General features: G+C 42.2%; 1 protein-coding gene across 1 annotated transcript; it reads right to left on the bottom strand.

The window, feature by feature from the left end:
- Positions 1 to 734: 734 nt before the first annotated feature.
- On the bottom strand, positions 735 to 10,885 carry LOC147895040 (endonuclease 4-like). Its single transcript, XM_087383379.1, has 9 exons — positions 10,542 to 10,885; positions 10,215 to 10,389; positions 9,979 to 10,077; positions 9,789 to 9,844; positions 8,868 to 8,951; positions 8,621 to 8,713; positions 4,639 to 4,706; positions 1,441 to 1,514; positions 735 to 1,200 (listed from the first exon to the last, which is right to left on the bottom strand). Exons 1-9 carry the CDS (start codon positions 10,677 to 10,679, stop codon positions 1,085 to 1,087), a joined length of 903 nt encoding a protein of 300 aa, XP_087239505.1. The 5' UTR covers positions 10,680 to 10,885; the 3' UTR covers positions 735 to 1,084.
- Positions 10,886 to 13,140: the final 2,255 nt, after the last annotated feature.

Below are 13,140 nucleotides of genomic sequence, written 5' to 3'. Positions count from 1 at the left end.
CAGGTCGGGTTAGCACAGTTCAGCAAACCCCGACCCAGTCAGCAGCACACCCCCCAACCCCCAAATTGGGTCATTTGTGCCCTTGTATCCATTCATTCAGTGGTGCAGTACTGTCATTGTGTGAACCTCTACGAGGCACAGTTCAGCCCCTATTTGGAGTTATTCATAGGTGAAGTTCAGCCTATGTTTGGAGTCTTCCAGGGTGCAGTTTCTACCTTGGGAGTGTATCTTCCAGCTGTGGTTTTCTCAGCAGTAAAGAGCATAGTTTTTCCAGCACTCGTTCCTTGCAGTCCATTGTGGTTTGTTGTGCAGAATATTCTCTCTCTTGTTGCAATTGAATCTCTCTCAACTCGCATTTCTGCATCTCTCTTCCAGACACCATCTTCCGTTGCACCACTCTGATAGACTCTTGGAATACTAAAGCTAGAGATTCTCAGGTGTGAAAATCTTATTGCACGAGTCTTCTCTACTGGATTCAAAGGTCCATTGTAAGCTGGGTATGACAGGAGGGTATGATGCACAGGAACTGGAGATTCAAATCGAAACAAGTATCACAACACATATGAAGACAAAGCTGAAATTTAGCTTGCAAAATTATCACATAGCAGGTACCCTCAAGTGAAAAAATTCCAACCATGGATGTGCATTATGTTTTTACATCCATAGAGAAGATGCAAGAGAATTCGTAAGTGTGTCTATGCTCTAGACGTATTGACAAAAGCCACTTGAATAAACACTACTCATTGGTACATGTACACACCACATTAATTATGCTTATAGAGCCGAAAATGATGTCTGAAGCACAACGGATTGACCGTGCACTCTGGACAAGAAAAGGCACCCAGCCCATAGATTCCACCTATGAAGCTGCACAAATAGATCCTTACTAATACCATAATACAGATATTTAGACACAATTGTGCAGTGTCATCTATGCAGGCATACTCACCGATTTTCTGGTGAAAGCTTTTGATTTGAATAATGCCAGCTAAAATTATTTACAATGTATTCACAATATTTGACAGTGGTTGCACACCACAAATTAAGCTCAGGCTGTACATAGATTGTAACAACTTATTACAAATCATGAAGCGTACACCTGACCTTGACTGAAAACTCGATTTAATATGGCTGCAAGCCTCACACCACCTTGGGCAAGGCGCATCTCAACAACTGGCATCCTTGTGAGAAAGTATTCATCTGCCCATCAAATAATCAGATCAGACAATGGAAAAATACAGAGATTAATATCTAAATCTCTAAAAATAATTTACAATTGAAACTCTTTCAGGCGCATATGCCTATGCAGAGAAAACATCAGCCTGCCATCGTTTCCATCAAAATTCACAAATCGCCAGACAAGTATACAATTGAAAATCAACCGGGGCTGTCACTCAGTAGGTCTATGCAGTGCTACATTATGCAAAGAGCCTTACTCACCTTCCAAATGTGATCCAGGAGTTGCGTTCCTGTAAGCCCATGTACATGCTGCTTTGATGCTTTCTGATGCATAGCTGTGAACAGAAAGATCCACACACCAAGTTAAACATTGACCACCAATGCAATGACATAAGGTGCATAGTGCATCTAACAAACCAACATAGAATTTTTGCACAATGTTAAACCTTCAAATGTATTTATGTGGGTAAAACTCACAATGTGCGCGTGCACGTGCACACACACACGTGTGTGTGTGTGCGTGTGCACGTGCACACACACGTGTGTGTGAGAATAGTCTAAAGAAAAATACAGTGGTTAAAAAAAAGGGGTGTGTGTGTGTATGTGTGTGTGTGTGTGTGTGTGTGTGAGAGAGAGAGAGAGAGAGAGAGATTTATGTATGTATGTCATACGCATGCATAAATGTGTGTGTGCACATGAGCGCAAACATACATAAATCAGGTTAGCAAACAAATTAGCTAGTCCTCACGCTAGCACATAAGCTAGCTCAGCAAATACTCACAGCATAGCAAGTTTTGTAAAGATTTCTTTTCAATTTCAGATGTAAAAGAGCCACTGTTAATTTATAGTGGTTATCAATCCCATAGATTCTGAGGGGTCTCAAGCGGACTTAATACAATCATATCATCTCTCTTTGCACTCCTTGGGAGCTTCCTTTGCAGCTTCCCTGTGTGCTCCCTAAGCTGATGTACTAGTTGGTTTCCATGTTGTCCCATAGACCTCTTGGTCTCCCGTGGACGTTAATAGAATCTCTCTCTCTCTATCTCTTTCTCTCTCTCTCTCTCTCTCTCTCTCTCTCTGCATGCATGCATGCACACACACACACACACACAAAATCTGCATGCAACTTTTCTAATCTAATGATGTGATGTTCACATCATCTGCATGGTCTTCTCTGATCTTACAGTATGTGCGTGATGGAATTGACATGCAGGCAAAAGTTAGCAATGTTCATCGTAGTAGATTATCTTACAGGTTTTAAACTGTGAAAGATCTCAAATAAAGTACGTTGCTATGTTGATCAACCAGTTATCTAGATGTAGAAGCGGGGGCCTGCTGAAGTTCTGATAGGAATTTCTATTTTTAGTCGGGATGCTCATCTTCAAAAAATGTTCTAATTTGGATAAAGATAAGGTTTCATTACACTTCTCCTTCAAGAGTAGCCATCATTATACCAAGTCTGTCCTCCAGCTCTGGAATTCTGACATCAACTCAGAACAAAGATTGGTGTAAATGAGTGGGTGTAATATATGTGCATGTATGAAAGTCTGCACCTACCTGTTCACACTGCTGAAGATGTAATTGAGGATGTCATATGTAGTCCTTACTATGCATGGTGGATCTCATGGTTATCAATTGTGGGTGAGCTTTCCTCTTTATGTATTGATGCCCTTACAATCATGATTCTGGGCTTTTCTTTTTGTACTCATCATGGGTGTGTATGCCAGCTTAGCGGCTCCACCTCTCAAATCATTGTATCATATTTCTTTTAGTCTCATAGACCCTTTGGTCTTTTGAAGCCTTTTAATAACTTCTCTCTCTCTCTCTCTCTCTCTCTCTCACACACACACACACACACACAATTTTTTTGTGTGAAACCACTGCATTTAAAAACTCTCTCTCTCTCTCTCTCACACACACTCACACACACCCACACACACACAGCTCAGAATTACCTAAAAGAACCCCCTTGGTGTTGTCTCAGACACCTTAATAGCTATGGTGATTTGGGCTCTAAATTGCAATCATGTGATACAAAAGAACACAATGAGACCAACATTTGATCTCTCATGTTGTCAGGCTTGATATAAGAGCTTGCCAATTCATGACAACCTACATCAATCTACACAAAAACAACCCCTCCTTGCTCTAAGCAGGGGTAGGCACATGATGGAGCCTTTTATAACATCAAAACAAAAAGAAAACACACAGGATTCTTGCAATCCTTTTGGGGGATACCACAGGCAGCTCCATAATGAATGCAACAGCTCACAGTTCTGAGTTTCTTCCCGTAGCAGCTCATGGACAGCAAAATAGAACAGCAGAATGCCTACCAAAAGCAAATGGAAGCTTGAAGAAGATGGGTAAACTCATTACCAGGCGATAGTAGCTCAAGAACTACAGGTGGGAGGCTGTATGAGGTGGGCAAGACACTTGTAATGCCATGCGGGCATTAGAAGATTATGCAAACCTAATGGATGTGGCTTTGCACAATCTTGGACGTGTGGGAGCAGCTTGTGTGGAGCCAAGGTTTGACGTGAAACTACCTTATAGACCAAGTATTGGTTTACAACATGACCTTGATTGCTCTTATTTCTTTCTCCACATACAGCTTTCCCCAGTTCCTCAAACTAACTGCCGATCTCCTTTATTGCTGGAAACCTTATGCTCCTTTTTGTAGCTGAAGACTTTCCCATATTGGCTCCACCTCTTAACATTACATGTGCTCTATCATGATTCAACGGATTGTGCAGACTGTTTTGAAGACAATTATGGAATTGAGGCTATCACGATTTTTTCAAGCCTTTCATTGCAAAGTTTTGGGACAACTAGCGCACAATTGCTTTTCGTCAAAATCTTACCTTACCTTAAAAATGTGGGGCCAACTAAGGCATATTCTTTAGAACTCTACATAGAACTTAAGTCTCCTAGTTTTGAGACATTGAGTGGACTTTCTTGTAAAGACATCTAGGGACGATTTCATTCCTTCACTCATTCCATGCTTCTCACACCTTCATCCCACCTGTTTTATAATCATGTTACAGCAGTAACTTCATTGCATAAATTATACCATATACTTGCTGGCTAAATTGTTCTTGTTATTGCAACGAAGGAAACGTACTCTTTATAAGGTAATTAACTGTTCGCAAACTTATTAAACTGACCAAAACATAAGATGAATAGCCCGATCTAAACATCTAACAAATGCTAAATCTCAGTCTAAATTCCAACCTGCAGCCACATCTGGAGTGCACGAAAAACTATGTTTATGCCTCCCCCCTGAAAGGTTTTGTTGAATCTGCCTAAGAACCATTTGAAATCCAATTCTCAAAAATTAATTGATTTCCAAGATGCGGTAGCAATCAAGAACCGTTTAACAAGAAAGACACAGAGCTAGAAATTGTCTACAACTACAGTCTTTCTTAGTTAGGTATAAAACAATAATTCAAGATGACTTACATATTCGGGCATGCAAATTCACCCAGTCCACAACTCTCCCATTCAAAAGTCATGTTGTTCCACTTGCCCTGAAAATTTTACAAACACTGTCATACATCACAAGACTATAGCATATGTATAAATAATAGAGCAAGGAAGACAAAGGAAATAAGAAGGCAAGCCATGAGTTGATTGGACCCGGCTGACCTAATAAATCATGAATTACATTTCTATAAAAAGTACTCACGCACGTTCATACCGCTGCATACAAAGCAAGTATCCACTCCATGCAATAAGCCAAAGAAAAATGTAAAACACACAAGAGACTAGTCCATCATGATATAAGGCCAAAGCAGAGATGATGTCCAAAAAAGCACACCAAAAAAAAAAAGGGTTAAAGCTTCACCTCCCTCCACATTCCAAAAAAATCATGCATTCTCGTAAACCAAAGTTGATTCTCACAGGTTTGAGAGGCAGGGGGGCACGTGGGGGGGGGCGGGTAAATACTTTCATACTAAAAGGCAGAGAGCCATTACAAAATCCATAGAAACACAATATCATCAAATCAGAACACATGCATGCACACACACACACACACACACATTAGAGCGAGAGAGAGAGAGAGAGATGAATCCAAGAACATGCCCAAACTCATCCTCTAAAAACACAACACAGTGTGCGGTTTCAATCTCATGATAGCCACTCATAAGGTTGAGAACCATAAACTCCATCACGCATAGTAGGGACTAGCTACTATGATATCCCCACTGACGTAATCAGCTCCCAACACACACACGTGCGCACACATACGCACATGTATACATATATACATATATGCGTATATTTATATTTATATTTTATATAAAGACACACACACAGACACTGATGTATACTTGTCAAATATTGAGATCTTCTCTTGATGTATTTTGGCACACCCCATTTCAGGATAGTGACTCTGTAATATAAAACAACAAAAATTTTCACCCAAAAAAAAAAAAGATGGCGCACACACACACACACATATATATACACACACACGCGCGCGCGCACACACACACACACACACACATATATATGTGTATCTAAGTATGTATATGTGTGTGTGTGTGTGTGTGTGTGTGTGTGTGTAAGTATATGTGTGTGTGTGTGTATACCTTTGTAAGACTAGAATATGTCCAATCATATAAATTTAGATTTTTTGTTGTTCTAAAGACCAAAAATCTACACAGAAAAAGAAAGAAGAAAAAAGACGTAAACAAAAACTTTTATGAAAAACAAAAGGAAGACATACTTAGCAAGCAAAGCAACATTTATGCCGTCATCAATACCCAAGCATAAGCAGCTATACTAGGTTTCTAAAAACCCATGGAGTCTCTTGGGCAAACCCAATGCTTACTAAAGTACGTCAAAGAAACAAAAGAGAAAGAAAACAAGAAATAAAGAAGAAAGGAAGAAGGTGACTAAGCAAGCAAGTAAAGAAACAAGATCTTCCAAAAAACAATAATAAAATCTCTCTCTCTCTCTCTTATCTAAAACATAAAAAGCTAAAAGGACCCTTTACAATTATGTATCGCTTCCTACAAAGAGGCAAAATTACATTCCTAACTTAGAAAGCACAAGCATACTCAATCAAACTCTTTTTTTAAACTAAAAGAAAAAGTTGAATACATTCAAGAGGCCTACTTGAGCAAATTGAAAGTTGAGAAGAAGAAGAAGCATAAGAAGAAGAGAGACAAATTTAAAGGGAGATGGGGCCATAAATGGAAATTTAGCTTCAAGAGAGAGAGAGAACAAGAAGAGAGAGAGAGAAACAGGGAGAAAATGATGGGGCCATAAATGGAAATGTGGCTTCTTAGATGAAGCACCATTACTTAGACCTTGCCAGGGGCAAGCCAAAAACGGGCTATTCAGCTCCCCGCTTATGTTCAATCATTCTAAACATACCTAAGGCCGATACACCGCAGATAAAAGACTTCATATCTAAGCCTTTTTCATTATTTTCCTTGGATTATACCTCTTGTGTAATAGGAAAGTTATCTAATTACTACATTGATTGATAAAAGACTCCTTAGTTGAACAAAGGCGGGAAAATCTATGGAATTGGGAATGACTCCATATTTTGCCAAATCAGAAATGTTTAGAGTCAATGTGAGGCATTTTTATAATGTGTAAACCACTATATTCAGGTTGTTCACGTTTATCGTATATAGCAAACTCTATATGTGCCGTCTTTTTAGCAAACTTTTATCTTTTCACTTATGAATTTGAGTTTATGCAACATCTTATTTGTATTAATACTTGCCCTATCATTTTACATAAGCTTAGCCAAGTTAGGCGTTTTATAGATGATTTATTTGTACAAGATATTCCTGACTTTCAAGACTCTATGTACAAAGACGCTTGTGCTTTTGGAGAAGGAATCTAGCCTCGTGAATCTTGTGACCTGAAACTGCACTTCAAGAGGGGATTCTTGTGTTTTCTTAGATCTTAGACTTTCTCAATCTACTACCTATTGTGTGTAAAGATTATCTAAAAGAAAATCTATCCAAGAGCAAACATCTTCAACACTTACTACCTTTGTGTATCTTTTCTTTTTAGAACCGATGTCATGATCTTTATCTTTGTCAAATCTCAGCTTGAAAACTTCAGCCACTAGCTTTTGATTCTAAACTTTAGGTCTTCTAGCTCGATCTTTGTGTAAAGCGTAGTAAAATCACAGGTTTAAAGGAGAATATATTATATACATGCATAAATATGTGTGTGTGTGTGTGTGTAGATATATATAGATCTTCATAGCTCTTGCATGGAGATTGTTTTCTTGTGTTTTTGATGTGCATGAGATTCTACTCTTTCGAGAATCTCTTTGTAAAATATTGAAACTGTGAAAGCCATGATTGTTTATATTACAACAAAAACCACCTGAAAGCGAGAAGCTAGAAATTACATCAGCTGAAAACCTCTGTATATGCTAAATATACATCATGATCGATGTAGCGAGTCTGCAAGCATCTTGCATATCAAAACGACGTAGGTTACCATGGCTGGCTCTAGCAGCATCCATGAGTCTCGCAGATGGAGGAGATGAGAGGGGTTGGTATGCACAGACACGTAGGTGGTTTGCGAGACTAGGAATCCACATTAACAGTTTGCCTCCTTTCCACTACAACTCAGCTGCTCCATCTATCCCACTTGGGTACCATGAGATGAACCAAGTCATTCAAGAGGACCTCCTACAGCTACACACTTTCAGGACCTGGTTGGAACCGAGGGAGCTTCCAGTGAAGCTCCGCTTCTACAAGGATCACTGCCTCCACTTCTCAAAGGAGGGTTTCATTACCCCCTAGAGTACACGCGGAGGAGTCAAGTCTTGCAGGAGCAGAAGTCCCAGCGATCTAGAGCACACCTAGGTGCATGGGTACATCCTATGTGAGAGCATAAGGTGCACAGGAGGGAGTTTTGTCTGCAGTGAAACATAGAGCATAACTTTGCTGACGTGCTCTGTCTTTGAGTAGCTACTGAAACCTACAGAGGCACATGGCTAAGAGGAGTCATACACTTCAGAGGGTGCAGCAATCGGAGCCACATTTGGTTCATTACCTCAGTGGTTGTTGTATTGGTACATCTGTTGGCAGTTTTTGTACTTGGTTTCCACAATTGATATATACATTCCATTTTGGCTGTATATCTGAGTTCTCTTTCAGATCTGCGTTGCTCTCTTCACTGATCAGTAAGCACACACAGTTGGGTTGTGTCTTTACATGATCTCGTGGGTAGATCTGCTCCGCAAGGGCGTTCGCCTATAGCAAGCAACTGCCCTATGTTTTATCTACAAGATCAAATGAATTTGACACATTCTATCCATGTCCATGCAACAATGTTGCAGGGATGGGGGCCTGCAGTGAAGGGAAAGGGGTAGAATAAGTAAAAGACAAAAAGCAGCCAAAAGAAGCAAACTGATCAACAGCATGCGTGCTTATGAATTCGAAAACAAAGTTAGGCTCACCGTAATGTTTTTGCTGAGGCCTTGTACTAAGCCTTCAATAGAAGACTCATAGAACTTTGTATCTGTGGTCGCAATAATATCGTCATCCCATACCTGAAAGAGAAGGGAGAACACGGATACACAATCCTTTTGCGAGTAAGCTCTCACCAAAAAACTTGTGAGCCAAACTGGCATTGCTTCATAGAAAGAAGTTCATCTATTGCATATCAATTAAAGACAAGAAAGTAAAAAGAGGGATTTGCCTTACATGATGCAGGTTTACCGAGTGCTTGTACCAGTGAACTTTTATTGTATTTCCTCCAAGGTCTGTAGTGAAACCTACATGCAGAGGCTGCCACAGACGGCAGGGGAGGGCAAATAATTCATTCATAGCATCCGAAATTGCAAACTTGGGTACGCTCAACAATAATTACTTCAGCCTCAGTTACAAAAGCCTTTCCTATGATCAGTGAGAGACTGTGGAAAAGTTTGGGAGGGTATCGCATTCCTGAAGGTAGAACGTGCCTTATCACACAAAATTGCAAAAAGGGCCAGAATGATACAAACACCTGTGCATTTATTTGGAAGGCAGTGCTAGCGGTAATGATTATCCTTGAAAGGGGGTGTTATCAAATATAGAAGGCATGCTCTATCCATTTATGCATTACGCTCTGTGTGTGCAGCATATGTGATATACCTTCGTAAGGCTAGGATATATTCAGACATATCGTGAAATTAGAAAGAAAGAACAGAGAAGAGAGAGAGAGAGAGAGAGGCATCCTCCACCGTATGATGCGGTAAGACTACCCTAGACTAGGCATAATTCCTTAATTTGACATACTCACAGTTACGAGCCCCATTTAGTGGCATTGAATGGTCTTTGCCCTAGCATGCAGGGTGTAACATGGAAAAAGAGAAGGAAAATAAATGGAGAAGGGAGGAAGGGGGATTGGTTGTTTTGGTTTTCTGAAATTACATTTTTTTTAAAGTGCACACCGTCAAAGATATACTCAAAAGAAAATGTGCCTTGAGACCTGAGATCCAAAATAGTACCCAAGAAACCAATTGGAAAGAATTTTAGCTTGAACCCACGGATAGTGTTCTTCCAAGCACATTCATATTGGAAAAACCGCTGCTACCAGTCCTTTTTCCCAATGCAAAGTCAGTTCTCCTAGAAACTAGATCTAACCTGATGGATGTCCCCCACTATGTGTGCGAGAAACAACAGAGCTTCAGTCAAATTGTCTGAAAGAAAGAAGAAAACGAGAGTTAAGCCAATCGATCTTTTTCAAAATACACTGCAACAACAGTCTTGTGAAATATGTACATATCAATTTAGGTAACTAAAAAAATGTAGAATTTGGGAGACGAAACTCTACATTCTGACTCTGAGAAGTACGTGGTAAGTTGAGAAGTGTAATTGTTTATTGCACCCGCAGCACACCTGTCCTGAGCGCCCGATGTATCATGGCAATCACCTACCTCGATTTATACCCTCGCCAAATGTTAGACAATCACCTTCATCTCTACACACAAAGATGATAGTATTTGCATTTGGGGAAAAACTAGCTTCTTTAATAAGGAAAAGTTTATTTCTGTTTGTAAGCTAACTTACGATCGTAGTTGTAAGTACACAGAAAATCAGGCGTGTCGATGTAATGCAGCGCACTACTCCATCGATACCTCCAGCGGATCTCATCAGGCCATGAACAAAGGCTGGCAAGGTTGCCTTCTGCATAGTCGGGAAGCAAATTCTGCACGGCATCCTGAGTCGCTGGGCTGAACAATTTCTGCCAGGCGTGCCAGAACGTAGATAATGTTAAAGGCTTCGATCGAATGAAGAAATTTATGGGGCAAATGAAAACGAAAATCGAGGCAATCTAGGGGGGGAAACCAGGCGTGATTGGAAGGGAAGCAGCCATGGAAGAAGAGGAAAGATTACCTGGGCAAGCGAGCAAGTGGCGTAATGGCCATAAGCACCCCAAGCAAGCGAAGGCAAGAGGCCTCGGAGGAGGAAAGCCAGAAGGAGGAGGATGGAAGGAACAAAGGAAGCCATAATGAAACTGTTCTCAAATTTCATTTCAATATTCTTTTAGAGCTCTTCGTCCTCGGAACCTCACCTGTGCCTAAGAATTGTAATGCTAGCGCATCTCACGGCTCCGATCCGCGAGGAAACCGGGCCCGCTCGTGGCCGCCTGCCAGTTGCCCCGGTGTTTCACCTGGGATCGGTGACCGGTTTTTTACCAAGGACCGGCGACCGGCTAGAGACAGCCTGGCTACATTGACTTGAAATGCCATAGACTCGGGTCGTAGAGAGAGCCTCAGTGTCCACTTTGCTCTATGGAACATGATCGTTGTTTACCACATAGATCGGTCGTCAGTTGGCCTATTCCTAGTGTCGAGGTAGCGTGACACATGTCACGCATCAGATGGCTCGGGTCTATGCATTCACCTATCACACGATGGGTGCATTGAGCCATTGGATGAAAGAGCACAATCTAACAATGAAGAATAGGCACATCACGTGAGCCCTTGGATGGGTTTTCAATCCAATGGCACAGATCTAGCATGTCGTGCAAGCCCTTGGATGGGTTTTTTATCTAATGGAGTAGATTAGGCGTGGAGCATGGCCTTTTGGACCAAATCTCTATGTCTTAGTGCAGATTTAAATGAACAGGGAGCAACCAGTGAAATTAGGGGAGCACCTAGTCAAAGCAGAAGGCAAGTTATTTTCCACTAGGTGTTGAAGCATTTAAAAGAGGTGAGTGTCCCTTATGCCGCTTGGACAATGCCGCTCGCTTGAACAGCTAAGGCTCCCCACAACGATGATCTTGATAGCGTGGTGGAGGTTCCGGACTCCTATGCTGATGTGATTAGGCATGGCGAGTGGAGCAATGTTGCTCATCCGGTATTGTACAACTGCCTCGCTCAAGATATCCAAGATATTAACACTCATCTACGGGTCCCACCCTCTAAGTCTCAAGTTTTTAAAGCTCAAGTCTCAATATCTGCAGATTCTTTGTACCGTGAATACAATCGACTTCATTCATGTGGTTTCTTTATGTTGTTTATGGGCCGCATTCCTTTTGAAGACAAGTTTGGATGATAAATGGCATGAGTAGCTGAGGGAAGAAGGCAGGAACGAGCTGGCTTCGAGCTTTGAGCTTCGGCTTCCCCCTCGCAACCTGTCTCTTTGGCCCCAAGGGGCCTTTCGATGTAAGGCTCCATGAAAGCCAAGTCCCCTTCCGCGTCTCCCGCTGCTGCGAAGAGAGCCAAGGATGACCAGGTTCTCGTGCAGCTGACATGCACGAATCTGAGGATGAGGACGATATGGAGGTTACAGAGGACGATGGCTCTAACCTGCAAGGTGTCACGAAGGAGATCTCCAGCGGCCTTGGGAAACTCGCCCTGGGCATGCCTGGTGATGCGGTGGTCTTTAAAAGGGAATATGATGAGGTAAGAGAAAAGGGCATCTTCGTATACTTCATGGGAAAGACCTACCGGGAAGCAAACTTGGAAAGATGGAGGGCGAGTCTCGCCATGCGTAGATTCGGTATTGTCCGTGTATCCTATGTCAGACGAGGCTTCTACCTGCTCCGTCTCTACTCTGCTGAAATGGTGGAAGAGATCTTGGACCGGGGTAGTATCCCCTTCTACGGCTCGATCGGTTATGCTGTGGCTTACCCAGCCACTGAGCTTCAAAATGTCTGTCCGGTCTTGGTTCCCAAGTCCCCCCTTCATGCTCAAACCGGTGGTTCATGAGGTCGCAAAGTAACTTGGGCAAGTCATTTTTGGCCCCCGGCCTTGGGCGGTTGAGACAAACCCCACCCCCAGAGTTTGTATACTGTGGGATATCTTCCAGAAACCACCCGAGCTGAACTCGGGGTCTTTCGAACCTATTAGGATCCAAATCAAGTTTAGTCCCTTCCCCAACGCGTGCTTCGCATGCAGAGAAATCGGCCACTTAGCAAGACAATGGCCACATAAAGCTTGTGTAGGAGGTTGCTCAAGGTGATACCCCGGTATGCGAAATGCAAGTGGAAGCCCCGCAAGTGGCTGTGGCGCAAAAGAAAGGGCAAACCGGGCATGGCGACCCCGAGAAGACAGCGGAAGAACGTATCAAAAGCAAGGCCCCCAAAGATCTCCCGCATTGGTGGTAGTTCCAGAGCATCCCCGTTGGGAGAGACATCCTCAGTGAAGCAGCTGGTTCTGCCTCAAAGGCTTGGCCTTTCTAAGGAGGACATTCGAAGCTTCTCAAAAAAAAACCCTCAAAAGGAAAACAGCTCGGGTAAGAGCAGCGGAAAGAAAGGTAAGACTGGTAGACAAAACATGTTCGAGGTGTTGGGCAACTCTAATCTCTCTATCAAGCATGCAGGTCAAGCTACTGACATGGAACATGCACGGGCTAGGCCTTAAGGCCAAGAGATGGATACTAGCGGAGAAAATACGTCGATGGAGAGTGAACATAGTCTGTCTTGAGGAGATCAAGCTTGGAGAGGAGGATGCCTTCTTCCTGGCAGCACTCTTCAAGGATTTCGATA

This window comes from Dipteris shenzhenensis, chromosome 13, assembly GCF_047967505.1.
Source record: "Dipteris shenzhenensis isolate YYH24624 ecotype China chromosome 13, Dip_SZ_1.0, whole genome shotgun sequence".
Lineage (NCBI taxonomy): Eukaryota > Viridiplantae > Streptophyta > Polypodiopsida > Gleicheniales > Dipteridaceae > Dipteris > Dipteris shenzhenensis.
The sequence above is the reverse complement of the archived record's forward strand: the minus strand, read 5'-3'. Positions and strand labels throughout refer to the sequence as shown.